This window comes from Leuciscus leuciscus (assembly GCF_965113295.1).
Source record: "Leuciscus leuciscus genome assembly, chromosome: 18".
Lineage (NCBI taxonomy): Eukaryota > Metazoa > Chordata > Actinopteri > Cypriniformes > Leuciscidae > Leuciscus > Leuciscus leuciscus.
Genome location: NC_138742.1, coordinates 10,962,773 through 10,985,052, shown reverse-complemented (window position 1 = coordinate 10,985,052; position 22,280 = coordinate 10,962,773). Strand labels below are relative to the sequence as shown.

At 36.2% G+C, this 22,280-nt stretch overlaps 1 protein-coding gene across 1 annotated transcript in view; it reads right to left on the bottom strand.

Moving 5' to 3' along the window:
* itga5 (integrin, alpha 5 (fibronectin receptor, alpha polypeptide)) overlaps positions 1-22,280 on the bottom strand; it is a 52,152-nt gene that overhangs the window by 10,643 nt on the left and 19,229 nt on the right. The window contains exons 3-25 of the mRNA XM_082146177.1: positions 20,288-20,388; positions 19,685-19,808; positions 19,533-19,594; positions 19,383-19,428; positions 18,522-18,650; positions 18,356-18,400; positions 17,891-17,934; positions 17,645-17,698; positions 16,679-16,731; positions 16,386-16,594; positions 15,348-15,548; positions 15,211-15,256; positions 14,781-14,894; positions 12,895-12,950; positions 11,718-11,875; positions 10,395-10,532; positions 6,795-6,862; positions 4,531-4,678; positions 3,737-3,829; positions 1,981-2,060; positions 1,168-1,248; positions 938-1,043; positions 58-216 (exon numbers count right to left, since the gene is read on the bottom strand). Of these exons, the coding sequence (XP_082002303.1) occupies positions 58-216; positions 938-1,043; positions 1,168-1,248; positions 1,981-2,060; positions 3,737-3,829; positions 4,531-4,678; positions 6,795-6,862; positions 10,395-10,532; positions 11,718-11,875; positions 12,895-12,950; positions 14,781-14,894; positions 15,211-15,256; positions 15,348-15,548; positions 16,386-16,594; positions 16,679-16,731; positions 17,645-17,698; positions 17,891-17,934; positions 18,356-18,400; positions 18,522-18,650; positions 19,383-19,428; positions 19,533-19,594; positions 19,685-19,808; positions 20,288-20,388 (2,315 nt within the window). The remainder of the gene's footprint in view (positions 1-57; positions 217-937; positions 1,044-1,167; positions 1,249-1,980; positions 2,061-3,736; positions 3,830-4,530; positions 4,679-6,794; positions 6,863-10,394; positions 10,533-11,717; positions 11,876-12,894; positions 12,951-14,780; positions 14,895-15,210; positions 15,257-15,347; positions 15,549-16,385; positions 16,595-16,678; positions 16,732-17,644; positions 17,699-17,890; positions 17,935-18,355; positions 18,401-18,521; positions 18,651-19,382; positions 19,429-19,532; positions 19,595-19,684; positions 19,809-20,287; positions 20,389-22,280) is intronic.

Here is a 22,280-nt window from a genome sequence, read left to right as displayed (position 1 = left end):
TTCATCAGGTGAACCCTGATCAAATCTCTAACCTGCAGTTAACCCTGGGCGTCTTACCTTGAGGTTCAAGGGGTTGACTATGTTGTGGGTGGTGCAGTTAACAGGCCCCTCCGTCATTACCTCCAGAGGGTAAATGAACCTGTTACTTTGAAGATTCATGGGGCATCTGAGCTGAAGTTGAGTGTGACTGATGCGGCTCGGCCCGTTGTTCACCAACTGAGAGAGAGAGAGAGAGAGAGAGAGAAAGAGAGATGAGTCAAATGTATGTTGTCATAATAAACCCTCTCAACCGCATTGGTTTAACATCAAGGTTGCGGCTTTGTTATTTTCATGAACACACGTACGCCATCACAACCACAGATTAAAGTCGTGCTCCACAGGTGTTTCTGTACTCTCTGGTCATCATAAAAGGATGACTTGATGCCTTGTGCTATTTCAGGACCTATGTGTAACTGTTGGAGATTCTCCATGACAACTTCTCCATGTACAAGTTGTTTGCATGACTCATCTGCAGAATCCTGGCAGAAAGTATGTATAAGGAAACCAAACTGCAAGCAGCAATTACAGCGGCACTCACTGACATAAAAAAAAAAGGATATATATGAAATGGACTTAAAATGAAATCCAATAAAAAAAATATAAGTTAAATTTATATTATTTTTTAATATTAAATAAAATAACCTAAAATAAAAAATAAAATTATCTGTATATACTGTATATATTCGGTTCATGAAAAGAAATTATGAAATTAAGTCTTAAGGTAAAAAAAAGTAGAAGGGCAGACATTTTAAATCCTGCAAATGTAACTGCTAGTTTCTAGGCAGCCATACATCCCAAAATTGTACCATAGTGATTTATAGCCATTACTCTGGATTCCTATCAATGACAGGCAACTCTGGCTTCAAGTCCAACTGAAGGACTCAGACAAGGTCTTTACCTCGTAAGTGTGCTGGATGGAGGGTCCAACATCCTGTTCAACCATTACATTCTTGGTCAACTTCCAGTTAGGTGGGGGAAAGAAGACCTTGTCTGGTCTGGAAACACTGTAAAATGAGAGATAAAGAGAAAATGAGAAGGTGAGGGAACAGGGAGAGCTTCCTAGTGAGAGTTCCAGAAGAGCTATGGTCTTGTGAAGCACTTCTAAATGGGTTCTGCATGTGAACTCACCCCTGCAGAATAACATCAGACTGGACCACCACCTCCAGCTTGTAGGGGACGACTTCACTCTGGGAGTTATTCTCATTCTTACTGCAGATGGACAGATGGAGAGCTTAATAAAGAGCATATTTAAGGGCATGTGCAACTAACCTGACCGTATATTACAGATGCATGATATATCAGTGACCATAACAGTCTGATTTATTTTTTTAATAATAGTAAAAAAAAAAACATATTATGGCCAGTATTTATTGTATTTTTAAATAAATCATTACATTAATTTATTTAAGGTTGTCAATCATATATTTTTAAAATATTAATAAAAATGTGCATTTATTTTATTCCTTAACTATATACATGCATGTGTGTGTGGATTCATATATACAAAATAACTATACACAGTCCACACAAACTTTTATTTTGGATGCTATTAATCGTGATTAATCATTTCACAGCCCTAATATGAAGAGTTCAGATGCAAAAGCCTCTATGTGCCATCTGAAATTTTCTTCGAGAATGATCAGTTTTATCAAGCTCGTATATTTAAGTTCAGTAATTTCACTTAAATGGCAATGAAAATTATTGCCATTTAAGTGAAATTACTGAACTTAAATATACGAGCTTGATAAAAATGATCTGAACTGCATCTGAACTCTTCATATTATATACACACATACATACACACACACGTATACATTATATATTATCCATGCTTGCTACTGTATAGATTTTATTTACTGTACAGTATAATGTGAATGTTTATTTTCGATAAATAAATAAAAATAAGCTGTGTTTATTTGTGTATATTCTCAAGTTTCATACCTACGGATCTGTAGGTCAAACTGCACAAATTTGTGTGTGTCCTTGAGACGTGGTACTGTGAATCGCAGTCCGGCCCATAGCTGCAAAAATTTAAACAAAATACATTTCTAAATCATATTATCCCATAAGGTAATGTGAACTTTAATCCATACACGTACATTTCATTCATCAGAAAATTTGAGCTAAAACGACCAAATAATTTGAGAAAACACAAGCAATTTATCATAAAGGAGCCAACAATATTTGCAATGTCACAATACTGAATTGCAGCTGTCCACGGATTACCCCAGAGAATTCTCTACAGCACACAGAACATACAAATCACCCATAATGCACTGTCTACCATAGCAACAGACTGGATGTTGATGTTGGTGGAATGTTTCTTTCCTGTACTCCATCCAAAAAACACAAGTGGAAACACTAAAATGTATCCTCTCTCATTCATCTTAGTGATGTCATGTTTAGCTGCACTGTCAAAAGCACTCCAGTTAGTTACTACCCTCATCCCTAAAGTGCTGAAGTCACCTACACAACCCCAGACTGCATGGGAGTTCCAGCCTCCCTTTTATAATTGTGGTTTTATGCTCCCACCGCACGCACACAAACTCTGGCAATAAGACCCTATACGAGCGGCTCTAGTTTTCACTCATCTCCATGCGTGAGAACTTGCGTGTGGGTGTCCGTGCGTGTGGGGGTAGGTGTGATTTCAGAATATCTCATTAAATAAGATACGATTACAGAGACAGGCCAGTTGTTGCGAGGAACCTCTTTGGTGGTCCTGGAATCTAAAAATAATGACCCAAAATAACGTTAATAATAAAATTGCTGAATAAACCACCCAGATAACCTGCCTTGAACTAATGAGAGCAGTGTTGCTGCGCTGACTGAAACATACAGAGGCGTCTGGAAACACATATTGACATGGAGCAGTTTGAACAATCACCCAATTATACTCCATCTCTGCAGACACATTAAAAAGCCCAAAATCCCTCCATCTTCACACAGTGGCATTTTGGAAAGGGGAACTCCACTCTCTAAGAGGGTAGGGCCTAAATGACTGTCACTTCCTGCATCGCTAGTGGGAACTTCCTGCCTGTCCGAACATGTTCCAACACAGCCCTTAACAAGACCCCCGGACAGCACTACGAGCTGACTAACAGGTTAGGTGACTAATAAAGGTTACATGACTAACAGGACACACAATTATGGTTGCTGGAGGTCTGGATTTTATTTGGTAGAATGCTAGTTGTCAGTAATCAGAATTGCCGCTTTTCCAGATGTTTTTGATTACTGGATAAGGATAACTGGATTGTTAAAAAAATAATTTTATAGAAATTGCACACACAAAAAGCAGTTTCTGGCCAAGGAAAAAAATTATAGTTGAGAATAAATATAACTATAAATATAGAGATATATAGAGAGACAATAGAGATATATAGATTGATACATAGAGATAGAGACGATAGCTGTAGATAGATATAGAGACAATATATATGAGAGAGAGAGACGATGGATGTAGAGATAGACGTAAAGACATACGTGCAGACAGACAGATAGATATTCTCTATAGAAATGTATTTTCCATGACATCATAAGATTCTACACATTTCCATGACTGTCAAAATATTTTTTTTTACTATTTTCAGACAACACTGGGAGATTAGTATGATTCAATCGCATTTGATAAAAGGTGCTTTTTCAATAACAATGTGAAACCTCAAGTCACAAACAGAAAGAAGAGTGTAAGTGTGCTTACGCTGGTGCCTGATTTCATGGGGTTCCCCAGGTCACAGCTGAGGTAACGGGTCTGATTCTCCGTCTCATAACTGCAGGTCAGCTGGGTCAGACTCTGTCCAGAGAAATAGAGAAAAAGACCAGTCAATTTCGGAAAACACACACACACACACACACACACCCCATACTCCTGACTCATGTCTTGACTGTTTAGACCAGTTCTGGTACTACTGTTGAATGTTACATGTTTGCTCTAAATTATCCTTAGGGATGAAAATATGTTCAAGTAATTCATTAAAACTGGTGTTAGCCCTTTTTGATGCCCATGATCCTCTTGTGAGAGACACTCTTTCCTTGAATAGTCATCTATATATATACAGTATATATATATATATATATATATTCATGTATAAAGACCCATTTATACTGTAAGAAAATAATAGTTTTATATTAGAAAGACATGTTGTTTACCAAATCTAATAATTGATAACTTCATTGTCATTGTACTAAAGCAAAAATAATTATTCAAATTGTTACAATATTTTATTTGAACATTTGAATTTATTACATTTGATCATTTCCCTAACCACCAGTTTGAAACATTAAAACACCGACCGCTGTCGAGTTTTGCCTCACTACGGGATTTCTCATCACATGTCTCCATTAATAAAAAACACATCTTTTCTTGAGTATCAAAGTAACAGAACAAAGGTCTTTCTCAGCTGAAATGCTGAACACATGTAGGAGTTAACGGACGGGATCTGGCACACGTCCCTGTAATAGGCAGCACCTGGAGGGAGGGTCTCCATATCTCACCTCATTATTGCGGGCTATTCCGCTGTAGTCGGCCTCTGGTGGCAAGACCACATACAGCTCGGCCTCATAAGCTCCGCCTCCATCGTTCTTCGCGTTGAAAGTCAGGGTCAGAGAGTTGTCATCGCCCATGTACACTTCCTTCCTGTCCCTGCAGTACCCAAAACATGAACAAAACATTCAACTCTTGCCTTGGCAGCTAATTTACCTTCTATAGGGTCTGGGTCTTCTATAGAGTTTATCAAGTGCTGATTTAATCTTAGAGCAATAGTACAAACGTTGTGGGAGGAGTTATTGGCCAATGTTTATTTATAAAGGTAGACGTTCAAATCTCTAACCCAGAATATAAGCAATAGCTTTAGTATGTTAACAAGCACTACTAATTAATCAATAAAAAAGTAGATAGATATACACCTACATTTTGAAATTTTGTTGTAAAGTATAAACCATAGAGGAAATTACCATTCAAAAGTTTGGGGTCGGTATGATTAAAAAAATAATGTTTTTGAAATAAGTTTCTTATGCTCACCAAGGCTGCATTTATTTGATCAAAAATACAGTAAAAGATGTAGAATATTATTGCATCTAAAATATTTCTATAGTTTTCTATTTGAATATATTTTAAAATGTAATTTATTCCAGTGACGGCAAAGCTGAATTTTCAGCATCATTACTCCAGTCTTCAGTGTCACATGATCCTTCAGAAATCATTCTGATATGCTGATTTGGTGCACAAAAAACATGTCTTATTATTATTATCAATGTAAAAAAAAAAAAAAAAAAAAATTTTGTGAAACCATGATACATTTTCTTCAGGATTTTTTTAATGAACAAAGTTCAAAAGAACAGTATTTATTTGAAACAGAAATCTCCTGTAACATTATAAATGTGTTATTTTTGATCAATCCGTGCTGAATAAAAGCATTAATTTCTTTCAAAAAAGAAAGTGTAATTCTGCTGATCTAGCGGTGAAAAATCACCCAGATCTTTCCAACAGGAAGCCCTTCCTCCTGCATTACACACACATTTCCTATTAAAAACCCCTAATTTCCATTGTAGCAATAAAGTTCAACATGCAACGACAAAGACTGTGAAACATTCCGCAAAGTTCCCTTTTTCTATTCCTACATGTCCCCCCCCCCCCTTTCTTTTCTCTCTACATCTCAGACACAATGAGAAATTCCATGCGAGGGCCACACAGACGCTTCCAATTACCGCCTGGCCTCGTAAAGCCATGCTGGGGAAGCGGCACATACTGAATTCAAACACTGGCACTCGGCTGGTGGGAGACTCCAACCTACATGGAAGCCGTCGCTTGCTGCACTTTCATAACAAACCCCTTTAGATGGCACATATGAGGTTAGGGTCATGTCACAAGAAGGTCAAGATTTAACATTCAATTGCTAATCAAAATAAATATCACGATCCTCACAACAAATTAACACCAGTGAGCTCTAATAATCACATGGAAGTGATTCAGTACAAAAAGTTAATTTGAGTGAAACGGAGAACTTGGCTGGGTTTCCTCAACATGGACCTGGGAAGCAGATGCTGACAGTGGTACCAAAGATAAGCCATGTTGTCCCAGGCATTCTCTGGGAAGCCGTCTAGATGTAGTTTCACATTTTCTCCTAAAGAATAACCCCTCCAGTGAATTTCCAAGTCGTATTATTCCCTCTGCTTGTTGAATGTCAAGATAATCCAAATCACTCTGCGGAGAGAATTAATGCCCTACGCAGTTTCGTAAATATGTGACCTAAGACAAATGCAACAAATCTGTAACGTTTTTGGTAAGGCGCATTTTTTGCGGTCGAAGAATTACAGCAAATGCAAACAAATCGATGTATAAAAGACAGAGAAAATACCCACAGATTTCACAAATCAACTGCAGGGAGAAATTTTCCAAACTTATCCATTTCATCTATCCAGTTTTTTGTTTTGTTTGTTTTAAAGCTAAGTCAGCCAATCCCAGCACCTGTTGCTTAGCCCTCCTTCCTGTTTTTTTTCCAGTGTGTATCTGTGCATTTGTGTGTGTGTCACTATTCTCACCTGGAAAAACTCTATCCATTACTGAGACTTTCTAAAAGCTGTGACTCATCACATATATTTATCTAAATATCTCATCTTAACAGTAGCTTGAATAGCAATTACTCATTTCTCGAGCCTAAAATGTTTCAACTTTTTATGCGTTTCTGCAAACTTTGCAACAAGCAAACTAAACCCCAGGCCTTTATTTATTTTTTTGCATTTCTTGCTAATCATCTTACCCGTGCACGGAGAGTTTCAGGTCAGGGACGCAAATGTTGTCCTCTCCACAGTCCAATAAAATCTGGGCCTAGAGCAGAAGCCAGAAAAAAAGTTAAGGTCAGTTACTTAATGTCAGAGAGAGATTATTGTATTGTCAATTTGCAACGCATTTTACTTTTGTAATGCGACTTGAAACAGGGTATTACATGAGAAAAAGGACCTGATTTGGTCTTTCAGAAATTGTTTGGATGATGAATATTTGGCAACCAGAATGAAGCCAGGCTGCAGGGTTGCCAGGTCTGCGTAACAAAACTAGTCCAAAGTTTAATCAAAGTAGCCCAAAACTAGCCCAATGACCCTTCCCCAAATATCAAAACTCAAAATATGCCACTCCCATACCTAGAATGCATATTTTACAAGTCACTGTATGCGTTATACACAATTCAACTTGAAAATCACTTTATAGCAGTAATCAAACGCCGTTTTAAGTCTGTTAAAAGTTAAAAGTCTGTTTTAATAAAGGAGCTCCCTATCAGTGCCCTTCCTCACAAAACTCATCATCTAGCACAGTTGTATCATTGTTAGAATGTAAAATGGGTAAAATATCTCAATACAAGCATTTCAGTCAAATAAATCTTAATTAAATAAAAAAATAAAATAAAAATCATCAACCCGCGGCAAGTTTAAAAGTAGCCTAATTCCGCAGAAAAACAGTAGACATGGCTACCCTGCCAGGCAAATCTATAGTCATATGCAAATACAGAACAAATGTAAGCTTTTATTTTTGTTTATTATTAATTATTTTGTTTATTATTGTAATTACAAATGTATTCAAAAATACATAAAAAGCTATTCATGCCATATATAAAAAAATATTATTTTTTGCCAACTTTGAATTTGGCATAATCTTTATTATTATAACTATTATTATTGTAGAATTTTTTTTTAATAATCAATACATAGGGTCCATGTTGACTTTAAAGTTAAAAGTAGAAACTTTTTCATTCATTTACTAAGATTGTGATCCCAAAAAAAAAAAAGAAAAAAAAAAGATTCTCAATCTCGATTTTTTCCCTCATCGGACACAGAATGACTCCAATGTCATTCAAATAGGCATATAATACAATTCCTATAACCAATAATGCAATTAAACATCTTTGGGCTCTTTACACATAAAAAAAAAAAAAAAAAAAAAAAACAATAAACCTTTACAAACTCCTATTAAACAACTGCAGATATTTTCAAAAATCCAAGCAAAGTACTCATGAGATATTTGTAAACAACATCCCGCAGCAGCGAGCTTCATCATAAACAGTCCGTTCAGTTGGGTCAAGTATTAGCGCACGTCAGAGGATAGTGCCGCCTAAAATACATTACCATTTGCATTGGTAAACATCACTTCTCAGCCGCCTGAAATAACAAGTTTTAGAATAGTAAACAACGCTGAATGAATTCTGGGCTGAAGAGCAGATGTGTATTGGCTTCAAAAAATGTATAGAGCTTATTTAAAGGATTAAAGAGCTATGGCTGTTCTATCTGCCACTAACATCCACATCAGAGGCTGCCACCCCTAAACCGCATGCTAGCTGCACGCGACACCACCCAACTCTCACCACACACACAAATACATCCCAAAGCGCACACACACACACACATTAATGAGAGAGAATCCATATCCATATACAATGTATGAATGAATCTAAAACATCAAGAAAAGGGGAAAGTCGTGCCACGGCTAATTGCTACCACCTGATGCCGTATTTCCAACATGTGCGAGGATGACGCAACATGACGATGAGGATAAAAAAATAGAATGGGAGATTAGAAAGGGCGAAGTGGCTTCCCTGTAATCAGCAATCGCTGAGCTCTAATTACAACCCACCCCTTTCCACAACTCTGAACCTCCTGGAGAGGGTTGTTTAGGTTCACTGCAGCAACCAAACAATTCGAAGACCAAGAGGAGATACAAGAGAAGGTCACATGTGCATATGTCCAAGCCGACCCTCAGCCAAAACCACCATCAAGTGTTTACGGAAGTGTCAGGGTCTGCAAACAGCATGACTGGGTCAGCAAACTGGAGGGCGCCAAGCGAGATCACTCATAACATTTATCAAAGGAGGTCCAAAACATCTCTCATCAAAAGGCAAGACGAATATGGAGCCTCAGATTGATGGTCCCATGCAAATAAAAACCACATACAAGCTTTTTGTCAGATCTATTCATTTATTCCATCAATTCTTGAAAAGAAAAGACTTAGAAGTTCGGCATAATCTCTTATTTTTTACTAGGAAAATATATTATTTAATAAAGAAGTATTTTATCATGTTGTATAAATGTAATTAATTACTCTATTATATAAATATCCATAATGTTTTAGAGTAATTAATATTAATAATATTGTTGTTACCACAATATATTTTTATAGAGTATAAATATTGTAAATAGGTTACCAACAATATTTGTACTTATACTCTATAAAAATATATTGTGGTAACAACAACAACAACCAACAATATTATTATTGTGGATATTTATATAATGTTTATACTCTATAAAAAATGATTGCAGTAACAACAACAATAATAATAATAATAATGATAATTATATTTTTTACTATATAATTATATCCACATTATTTTAAAGTAAATAAAAATAAAATGAGTAGTAGTAGTAATAGTATTACCCTTTCATTATTAATATTGCATATATTTTACACACACGTACAGTACATATGCAATATTCATAATGAAAGGGTAATACTATTACTACTACTACTCATTTTATTTATATATATATATATATATATATATATATATATATATATATATATATAAAATTATAATTATATAGTAAAAAATATAATTATTATTATTATTATTATTGTTGTTGTTGTTACTGCAATCATTTTTATAGAGTATAAACATTATATAAATATTATTAATAGTACTCCTAATAATAATTAATATAAATAATAATAAATTATTACAAAATGATATTTTTAGCGTAATCAAATTTTAAATTGAAAATAGTTTAACAGTTTATGTTTATTTTAATTTTAATTTTTTTAATCATATGAAACCAACATGAACAAGAATTTTCCTTTTGATTATAATGGATACACTCGTTTATCATGAATGAAAGAGCTTCCACTTGGCCCGAATAAGCGAAAGTTTTAGAAGATCGCTCCATCTGCAATGTTTCCAAGATCTCTGATTAGAATGACCAAATGCAGAAACACAGCGGCCCATGTGTTCGGCACTGTCTCAATGACTACCGAGAGAAAACTGCCACCCAAAACGTTCAACCTAAACAGACGGCATATGGCCTGTGAGGGCCCGCCCGGAAAAAAACACAAATCTATTAACCCTTTATACACACAAACACCTCTACGGTGGAGTTTCCACAATGCCCAGAGAGCTTCTCCTGGTGGGACAGTGAAAAGTTATCCGCTGTACACGCTACACATTTCCTCCGGCTCTCAAATGGCTTTCCAGACAATCTGGAGAACATCCCAGATGTATGTTTTGATAATCTCGTTATGAAGGGGGAGAAGAACACACCGCACCATGCAATACTCCTGCAAAGCATTGTGGGATATCTGCAGCAGCAAATGTACGTACTTTCTGTTCGATGAGCTCCGCCGTCTGGTAGTTGAGGATGGGCCGCAGGCCGTGTCTGTCTGCCGCGGATTGAGGGTTCAGGCTGAAGTTGAGCGCAACGAAGATGGGAGACAACTTATCCCTGAAGTCCTTCTCATCCTACACTCCGGGGAAAACAGAGTGGGAGTTTGTGAGAAAGGTCAGAAAGCAGGATGAAATGACACTCTTAATCCCTCGCAGCATTTATTTGTGTGTTGCCACACTTATCTTCACTTAACACTTATCTTTTACTAATAAATGGAAAAAAATCACTTCAATGGTGTAGGTAATTTTTCCACAGCAAATTTCCATTGGTTAACCCCGCCTACTCTTAATTCTCATTGGCTCACAATCCCCTTGCTTGTAAAATGTACATTAAACAACAACTATCTTCTGAATGCCACATTAGGACATGATTACATGCCTAAATGTAATAGATTAGCAATAGTAATACCTCGGAGTGTCACAACAAATCGCAATGCAAAATGCAACAATATATATCGTGGATGAAAACAATATGCATCATGTATAGAAATTAAAGATTTTATTTAGCATCAAATATGGTAATCCCAGAAGGTCACACAATTAACTTCCATGTGTATTCATTATTATTAATAAATTAAAATACATTATTTAATAATGTAAATGCATGTAGTCAGGGACAGAGTGCAAACATATATGTCTATCAAAATTATAATTATGAATATTTCTATGCTGTCACCACCATTGCCCTGTTCAAGTCTATTCCTGATGTAATACCAAATTTAGCATTTTAATGAACTAATTTTTTTAAAACCGTTTATCATGGCTTATTTGTTTGATTTGTTTGAAGTATAAAAGGTATTAAAGGGATAGTTCACCCAAAAATGAAAATTCTGTCATCATTTACTCACCCTCAAGTTGTTTCAAACCTGAATGAATTTCTTTGCTCTGCTGAACACAAAGGAAGATATTTGGAAGAATGTTTGTTGCCAAACAGATCTCGCCCCCCATTAACTTCCATAGCAGAAAAAAAAAAATTATAAAAAAAATAAATAATTGGTAATCAATGAGGGGCGAGATCTGCTTTCCATTCTTCCAAATATCTTCCATTGTGTTCAGCAGAACAAAGAAATTCATTCAGTATACATTGGAACAACTTGAGGGAGAGTAAATGATGACAGAACTATCCCTTTAAGTTGTTGAGAGTATTGTATCGTGAGATCAGTATTGTGTATCGAACCGCAACATGACATAAGTGTATTGTTATATTTCTAGTAATACCAGTAATCTCCCAGTTTTCAAGGTTTTGTAGGTAAAACTCACCCGCAAGTAGATCTTAGTGTCGCTGCAGACTCTGCCTCCATTTGGCACAGTCATAGTCCTCTTCTGTGTGGGAAGATGGGTGTCTAAAAACAGAGCTCTCCGTATGGACCCCTTCTGCTGCTGCTTCAGACGGTCCAGCTGAACTTCAACGTTAAACTCTACAACACAGGCCCATTAACAGATATATTTAGAAGTCTTTTGGGCACAGCGCTTTTAAGCATTGGCTCCACACACAGGTGCAGGACGGCGCCATGCTGACACGGCACTAAATCTCAAAGCCAATTGGTCAGATCAGAACTTTTTGCTTTGGCAAGAGTGGAAAGTTCTCCCAAACATTTAGGTTTTATCATCATCCAAAACCTGAAGAGAAAGACTCTAAGAAAAGCCATAATGCTTTTGATGGGCATGAAGGAATGTGCATGCCATTCAGATGTATGTTGGGCACCTGTGCTCAGTTATCTGAGCGTGTGTAGTAGGTGTTATTCTTCACACATAGTCTAGGCCTCTAATGCCAGGGCATATGGTGGTGTCATTAGCCCGGGGGGAATAGAGGTATGGAAGGCATTTTCTGCCAATTTTAAATAAACCAATTAAAACCAAAACTAAAACCAGATTAACTATTTAATTATAGAAAACTGCATGCAAAATATGTGACAAAATCGAAAGTTAAATTAAATGATTTTTTTTTAAGGTGACAATGCATCATCCCTGTCAAATTGAAAAATAAAACACACCTGGTGATTTGACAGGGATGATGCATTGTCACTGTGAAAATGAAATTTTCAATTTTGTCACATATTTTGCGTACAGTTTTCTATAACAAAATTGTTAATCTGGTTTAAGTTTTAATTTTTATTATTTAATTGATTTATTTAAAATTGGCATAAGATGCCTTCCATATAGAGGGAAGTAATTACTGAATAAATGCATTGTAAAGGTTGCGTATGGACAAAGATATGCTTATGGATGGGATGGGAAACAGAAATATTAAGCAAAGCTCTGCAAAAAACATTTATTTTAGGTTGTGAAGAAATTAAGCAAAAAATTAAACCTAGAATAACATTCCACTGCAATGCTTGGGTGTTGCAGGTGGTTGCTTATCTAAAAAGGAATATTATTAAGATCTCTTTGCAAAGGGGATCCTACAGGTCTGTAAACGGGAGCAGATGTGGCTTACCGAGATCATTTGGTAGGTGCTTCCCATTGGCTGTTAGGCAAAAGCTCAGGTTGACACTGTAAGAAGCACAGCAGACAAATGATGAGAGGTGAAGTGGACTTATTACAATGAGGCACATTGTTTGCATCGCTTTGGCTATGAAATATTTGCTATCATCGTTTCCTCAGGCCAAATGGCTTGACAGCTTGAAGAAAGGAAGGAAGGAAAGGTGATTTAACTGACGTAATGTACCCTTCAAAAGTTTGGAGTCGGTACGATTTTTTCATGTTTTTGAAAAAAGTCACTTATGCTCACTAAGTGTGCATTTAATTGATCAAAAATACAGTAAAAAAAAAAACTATAATATTGTGAAATATTATTAAATTTAAATTGATTAAATATTTCAATTCATTCCAGCATTTTTCCACATCATTACTCCAGTCTTCAGTGTCACATGATCCTTCAGAAATCATTTTAATATGCTGATTTGCTGCTCAAGAAACATTTCTATTTATTGAGCTGCTTAATATTTTTGCGGAAACTGTGATACATTTTTGTCAGGATTCTTTGATGAATAGTTATTTATTTGAAATAGAAATCTTTTGTAATATTATAAATGTCTTTAGTTTTACTTTTGATCAATTGAATACATCCTTGCTAAATAAAAGTATTCATTTAAAAAAAAACTGACCCCAAAGAATAGATGATTATCTAATTAAGTTATTAGAAATGTATCCATCTATTTGAGAGTAATAAATGATGGTGCAACTGAAAGCAAGCAAGAAAGAGAAAAATGATTTTTTTTTTTAACGACAGTTCAATGAAAGAATGAAAACCTTTTAAAAAAGGATTGAAAAAGTTAACAAGTTTAAAAAAGGTCTGAAAAAGTTTAAAAGTCAAGTTTCCCAAAAAAAGAGAGAAGTAGTAACAAAGGAAAGAATACTATAATAATACTATAACAAAGGAAAGGATACTATAATACCATAACAAAGGAAAGGATACTATAATAAAGATATAAGAATAAAAAGGATACACAAAACAAAGAACACAAAAGAAACAAGATACAGAAGGGTGAAAAGAGTGAAAGAGTGAAGAAAAAAAGAAAAATCACAATCCAGCCTACTTCTGACCTGTGCAATGAACGCAGTGTGTTCCCATGTGTGTTTCTAAGCCTCAGTGTATGTGTGTGCGCACGTGTGTGTGTGTGTGTGTGTGTGTGTGTGTGTGTGTGTGTGTGTGTGTGCAGCTCAGTGCGTCCTGATGTTTCCCAGCTGTTCCACCACTTAACAATATCTCATTCAAAGCCACTGCTAGACCTCTCTCTCTCTCGCTCTCTAAATTCTCCCAAAAGCCTCTGTGTCTAGGCAACGACTTGTAATCATGACATACGCATACAAACTTTCCCTGTATAAAACAGAACAGGCGGAGACACAGACGTTTTACGTCAGATGGAGACCAGCCCCGTGGAGTTTCCTTTCCTTCCACAGATAGGATGCATATTTCAAAAACGCACATAATGGAGGTGGGAAAGGGCAATTTTTTATGCTTCTCGCCACCTTCCTGGCTCGTTCTCAACCAGCATAGCGTGTCCAAACCATTTGGAAAGGCATCTGCCGACAGCATAACTACACCTTTCCATATGCTCAGCCGGACACACGAAGCCCGACTGTGGACGTAATGAAGTAACCTTCATTTACTAAATTAGATTTGTAAAATTCCTACATAAGTGCACTTCATTGCCGCTTAACTGATGTTAAATGTGAAAGATCATGATGTTATATCATATTATTGCTTGTTGAATGCTCACAATTTATAATGCCTGACAATTTAAAGTTTATCCAAATCCTATTTACTGCAGTGAACCAGGAATACAACAAATTCTGGCCGAAACAAGATGGCAGACATACCAGGACACATGCAGGGTCTCGTTCCCACGGCTTATGGGGCAAACTTTCTCCTCAGGATTAATCATAGTTGGGTAGACAGTCAAGGTGGCACTGGTGTTCACAATAGGACGAGACCTGGAAATGACATAACATCAGTATTTAGCATTTTAAACAGTTTTATGATTCAAATTTAAATAGCTTTCCATATCTACACTACCATTCAAAAGTTTATGGAAGTAGTCTCTTCTGCTCACAGATGCTGTATTTATTTAATCATAAATACAGTAAAAACAATTATATTGTGAAATATTATTAAAATTTTCTCACGATTCTCAATGTTGAAAACTGTTGTGCTGCTTAATTTTTGTTGAAACTGACATACATTTTTAGGATTCTTTGATGAATAGAAATATAATTTAAATGTAAAATATAAAAAATGTGTTTGACTGACCGGTAAAGAAAAGCTGTGTCCTGACCAAATGCACCAACAATGAGATCTGCAACAACAAAAACATGATATCAGACTAGATTTCAAAAGTAATGGTGGTGGTTTATGGTAGCTCAACAGAGCTCGACAAGCTTTCTCACCTGGGTAGCCATTGTTATCCAGGTCTTTGCCTCCACGAAGGGCGTAACCAAAACTTGCAGGTAGAGCTGACGGTGTGGCAGAAGCCCATTGGCCAGCGATCACCTGAGAGGGCTTTTCCCTGAGTCCTCCAGCATGTCCGTTATAGATGAGCACCAATCCTTGTTTATTTTCCCCACCAAACGGACAGCTGATGGCCACATCTGTTAAGAGCAGATTGCAGAATTAGGAGTGCACTGATGTTACATTTCTGGCTAATAATGTGTGATCATGATAAATGATAAACAACAGATATTAAAGCATCCATAACATCATGATAAACAACAGATATTAAAATTCCATATTATTTTGTCTAAAGAAATTATTATTATTATTTTTAATTTTTTTAAGTAATAATTTTAATTGAACCGATAAATGACAGACATTAAAATTCCATATTATAATATAATATTCTCTAAATAAATTTAAAATAAAACACTAAAAACTAAAAGCAACAAGCGATAAATGACAGATGTTAAAATTGAATATAATTTTGTCTAAAGTTAAAAATGAAACACACAAAAAAATATATAATTATTTAAAATTAACCGATAAGTGACAGATATTAAAATTCTAAATAAGTCAAAAATAAAACAAAATTAAATTAAATAATTATTTAAAATTAACCGATAAGTGACCGATATTAAATCAAATAACATATCTAAATAAATTCAAAACTAAACACTTAATTAAATGTAAGTAAATTTAGGCATCATAACATTATAATGTACAATATGAATGATATTCATTTTGAGATTTGCTAAATATTACATTTCACAGTGTTCTATTTAAAAAAAATTAACTTAAATGAGTGTTAGATGACTACAAATGTATTCTAAATGTAAACATTAGACAAATAAGCATGCCCAATTAAATATTGTCCGATATAGATCTAATAACAACCAAAACTGATAAAGAAACTCCAATATCGGCCAATAACCGATATGGTTATTTAAAGACCGACAGATTAACAAATGCAAAAATCTGGACAAATCTCTCACCGTTGTAACCATCTTGGTTGAGATCTCCAAGAGGGGTAATGGAGCTGCCAAACCGGCCGAACGTCTGTGTGCCGGTGAGGTGAGGTAGCTGAGGTGTGAGATCCAGAGGTCCATTCTGCAAGTACACGTAGACCCGACCCAACTCCTCTAACCTCCCATCAGAGTCACGAACCATGAACATGGGAGCGCCAACTAGCAGGTCTGTCATTCTGAAGGTGATACGAACCACAAACTTAAACACTGATAACATTCCTGTGGCACATTCTTGTCTAAACCTGGTTATGATTACCTACCCGTCGTTGTTGATGTCAGTAACAGCCACCGAGTAGCCATAGTAGGAGCCCATCTGAAAAATTTGGGAGCATCTGGTGAATTAAAATCTATAAACTGTAATTGATCTGAATTGATCTACACATTTTTACACTGTACATGCAAACAGCATGTAGGATCTTATGAATGTCACATGAACAATTACTTTTCGCCTAAAGGCCTTCATTGACATTTACTCCAGTTTGTGGTGTGAGTCCATGAAAAGAGCTCTTTGATGATTCAGATGTGGCTCTTTTTCTAGCCCCCCTGAGGTGGGCACACACACAAATGCTTTTTGATTGTATTTACTCAGCTGAGGCAATCAGAGCAGTTAAAGGCCTCCAACAATTTCCATTTGCAAAACTGTGGCGCTAGTTTAGGAAAATTGCCCGTAAGCTCTCGCCTCACATAATCCGTTCTTTACTGCCTACCACAGAGCACTCTAGCCCAGTTTAAAGAGACTTGTTAAAGGAAATTATTTTTGCTTATATCATCAGTGTGCAACAGTTTGAATATCATGGTGGGATGAAGCTTTGCAAAGCAGTAAGAATGACATAACTTCTGTTTAAATGCCACGTCCAAAAATAGCTGCAGTCATATATTATTAGTATTGCACCACAAAAGCCAATAGAACAAATTAGAAACTAGATTTGAAAATATCAGTGGTGCATGCCCATACAAAACTTGTTGATGATAAGATGCTCTGTATGGTTACTATGCATCCCTATACGGTTGCTAAAATGTTCAAGTTTACTAGGTGGTTTCTTACTGGCCACAATAATCCATAACTAAGCCTCTCTGATAATTAAACATCAATGCACCAATGCATATTTCACCTTAGACCGTGTGGAATATGGTATGTACCAAAAGTTTAATACTACTATAATCCGAATGTTGCACTTGTTTAATGTTTGTCATACTGGAAAATAAATAAATGGGATCAAACTTACTTGCTCTCCAGTAAAAGTCTTCAGCAAATCCAGAGAGCCATTGAGAATGGAAACCTGAAAAGAAAAGGCAACACACTATAATTTTAGTTCCATTAAGTACCATCATATCAATCTCTGGGTTACTTTAGGGGATGTGTAAGGGATTTTGTCACATGAATCACACTGAAAAGTTGCTGTAACCCCCAATTTGAGCAAAAAGTTCTGTGGCTAAATGGCACAGTTGATAACGTTACTGCTTCTTCTCACCTGTCCATGGAGTCTGACTCCCCTGGGAACTCCAGTCACAAAGTCTGAGAGCAGGCAAGCCAAAAAAATAAAATTAAAAAAAAGGAGGAAAGAGAGAAAGATTTAGTAGTGGAAACATGGAAATGTGTTGGTTCCTCAGGAACTCGGAGAATTCTGGTGATCAGAGCCACTCCAAGTGCTCTGTTTTCAAGTTTGTTTAAGTGAAATGGATATAATAGGGTATAATCATAACACTTCCTTTGAAAGGTTCTACATACAGTGCTCCGATTGAATGCTTCTGTCTATGGTTATTCAAACAGCAGATGATGATGTTAAATCATTATCTGTGGCAAAACACTGTCACCGTCATTCTATTTCCATTTTTAATGGGTAAATAAAAAATGACACCAAAATAATCTAGTGAAACTGTAACCGAATTGAGCAATATAATGTAGAGGTTTTATTTTTTAGAGTTACGACACCCACCTTCATTATCATCACCACTGAACTCGCCCACAGCCAATGAGTAACCTGTTAAACAAATGAATGTGGAAAAAAGAAAATATGTAAGGTGACAAACAGGAAACACCCTGTGATAAGGCAATAATAAAAACTACTCGACAACTAATAAAAGGGGGATGGAAAGACGCACCCATGTAGTTGTCATCAAATGTGATCTCTTTTTTCTGTTTGGTCTGAAATTGGCCATCCACTGATGTCAAGAAGTATCCCGGGTAATAGGCCTTGACGATTTCTTGTTTAACTGCAGTGATCAATTGGCCTAGAGATCGTAAGGAGAAATTGATCTTTTAATTGCACTTGCATTGAGCTAAAGGTCACAGTCGATGCAAATAATAAATGTAAATATTCACATTTTGAGAACGGAAAATGATCAAAAATTACAACAAAATTGAGAAAAATGCAATCATTTTTTAAATAAAGCATAAGAAAAGCATCTGATCATGGCACCGTGGATGAGCTCTGCAATTCGGCACTAGTAAAGTCACGTCACGTTCATTTATTACTCCAGTGTGTTCATGTTTTTGCTCACGGATGTCCAACCTGGACGGACTTAACTAGAGGAAATGAACCAGAAAAGATTTCCAAGTGAAAGAAGGCGGAACATCTGCGCACACATACCGATTGCGTAATCGCCACGGACCAATGGTAGTACAAAGGTGTTTACCAGCCGAGGCAAACTTTTCCGGAAAGTTCGCTTTGGCAAGCTGTTTTGAACTCCAAACGAAGCTCGTTTTGGCCTGATTTTGTTCGAAATTACATCAAATCAGTTCATTCTTCTTCCTTTATACATTTCTTTTACTGTCACCTTTGATTTAATACATCCTTACCTGGATAAAAAGATCCTCTCCATGAAGAAGAAAAAAAAAGAATCTTACTGACCCCAAATTTTTCAATTAAAGTGGTCATACCATACTTAATATAAATGCCACATACTGATGAGCTTTTAAAAGACTGTATTCTCAAACTAGTGTTTAAATGTTGAAAGCCAAACCTTGCCAGAAGTAACTGCCAGGTCCTCCAAGCACCACCTTTCCTTCCTGTAACATAACAACAGTATCAAGGTGAGATCAGAAGAAGAAAACAGAAGATATGCATTACATTTTGAAATGATATGTTCTATTCAGTTCTAACAATGTCTCACCTGAGTAAAATCAGCACTGAATCCACCTTGACAGTAGCCTTGTCCTTTTCTTCCATCAAATTCTGCAACGGACAACAAGTTATGTTACTCTCACTTCAAAACGACTTATATTGGACAGTGCCTTAACAAATCATCACTGACTTCAAGCCCACCTGTGCGACACGGAGCGTATTCCACAAACTTGGTGAAGTTTTCGACGGCCAGAAAACATGAGCCAGTAGTATCAGCACGAGGTATGTCCGCCACGGTTCTCCATGAGTAAAGGGGGGCACAAGCCTATGGAATGGATAATGCTAGAAGTTAAAAGTCAACTCTATAAACACAAAACCCACATGCTAGCAGAGTGCAGAGAAGACACTAAGAGAGGTCAACAGTAGTTCTGGAGTAAAGCAACCATGACCATAAATCCAGGTCACTGTTTGATAATCCATGAAGAACAGCACCTGGGCTTTTGATGTTACAGACAGTAATCCCGCATTATCCACAAGCCAAAGTTCGAATTCAGAAAGAAAACGAAGGAATTATAAGGAATAAATAGAGCTGGATCTGATCGGTTTATAATTTGAAACTTACACAGACATTTTACGAGCATTTTTAGACTTGAGTCACCAACCATTATTTCTTCTAGAACATGTGTGATTGAAGGCAATGTAATGCGTTCAATCACAATTTTTTTAAATTTTTTTATGAGTCCAAACTGAATATTATACTGACTATTTTTCACACAGTCAAAAATAAAAGTAAAAAGATCTTACCAGCACACTATCTTCATGCACTCGTACTGTTGCTCCAAACCACTGATGGGATTTGAACTCTCCTTGATGCACTGTTCCATTTACAGTCACGTTTAGATCTCCTACAGCAAGAAAAAAATATATAAAAATATACATATTAATATATAATATAATATTAATATACATGATACAAATGAATATGATGATGATGATGATGATGATGATACTACCACTTATGAACAATAGAATGAAAGGATAAATAAATAAAATAAATGATCAATTAATTTTGTTGCTCAGTTTATTTACAAAAACACAAATGTAATAAATGTGAATGTTGTTATTGTTCACAATCCATCATTAATTGTCATTATAAAGAAAGAATATGTTATAATAATAATAATAATAATAATAATGTTTCATCAATTTATAAACCTCCTCTGAAACAAAAATAAAAAAAATAATTAACTATGAATATCAAATCACATTTCACAATTCTGTTGCACTCAGAAATGTCACATCACTGAAGTTAAATGTGTTGTGAATGCAGTTCCATGTTGATTTTAAATGCATTAAGACCCATAATAAAAAGTCCAAGGTGAAAAAAAAGAACAGACTGTACAAAGCAGGCTCAGGTGTCCACTGAGGTTAAAGGTCATACCACGAAGAAGGCACAAGAAGGAGAAAAGACAGATGGTCACATATGGGCTGAAATCAAAACAAAGGTGACATGTCCTGACCAATGAGAGGGGTGGGGATTCAACAATAAGATCACTAGACCAAGACCATCAGAGCTCAGGTTCAACTGCCAGAGGAGTCACTAGGCCAGAACATCCAAACGCCTTCAAAACACTCCGTTCCCATCCTTGACTGCCAAACTGAACTGGGCCACAGACATTTCTCCAGTTGCACCATAATTACAAGCATGATGCAACAGGGTTCTGTGGTGTGATGGAGGGGAAGGGGGAACGAGAGATTGAGGAAGAGGAGAAATGAGTGAAAGGTACAACTGGCGGTAACACAATTCTCAGCTGGCTCTGAAGAGGGGCTGGTCTCATTCGGAGAGAAGAAACTGTGCCAGGAACCTTCATCCAAACAAAACAGGAGCTCAAGTTGTGTGGGTTAATATTGTGAAAACTGTCAAGAAATGTCTGGATCATAGTGCAGCCCCAAATCAAAAGAAGAACAGGACATTGTATTTTGCATAAAGAAAACCAAGTCTATAATTAAATTAGCCAAAATATTATTTTCATAATTAGGTATAATCATTAAATTTTTTCATATAACAGTAATGAAAAAAAAAAAATGCATAGTTGTCATTAAAATAATGTCATAATAAAAAAAAATTTAAAATGGTACTTAAATAGGCCTAATAAAATCTTTATGCAAAAATCATTTTCAATTCTAGGGTGAAATATAACCCAAACATTGCTTTGCGTGATTCATCCAGTTGGTAAGACCCAATTTTACGGTCTAAAGGACTTTGTCTCATTCTGAGCGAGGAAACACTGTGCCAGGAATCCTCATCCAAGCAAAACAGGAGCTCAAGCTATCTGTCAGATACACTCCTACAGATACAAACACACACACACTCTCTCTCTCAGACTCTCTCTCTCCGTCTTTCAGTTAATAGCACCCCTCACCTTCCTCTTCCCTTTCTCAAAGTCTGTCATCCCTTTCTAGGAATTCTACTTCATTATTTTCTCTGTTTAAGTCACCAACTCCCACTCATTCTTTTACTATCTTGTATGGTTTCTTTATCTCCCTCTACTTGTCATCTCTGTAGACTTGTCCTATTCCTTTTCCAAACCACCCCTTAACCCAGATAAACACACACACACATACACACACACACCTCCTTTTCCCCAGACATCTTTTGTTTCCTTCTCTCAAGGATGTTTGGTACCCCAGTAGCAAAGCAGTGGGGATTAGAGCCCTCTAATAACATTAGAGGATATATGCCTTATGGTCACCTCCAGGGTGATGGTTTTCTCTTTCTTTTCCTCCCCGTCTTTCC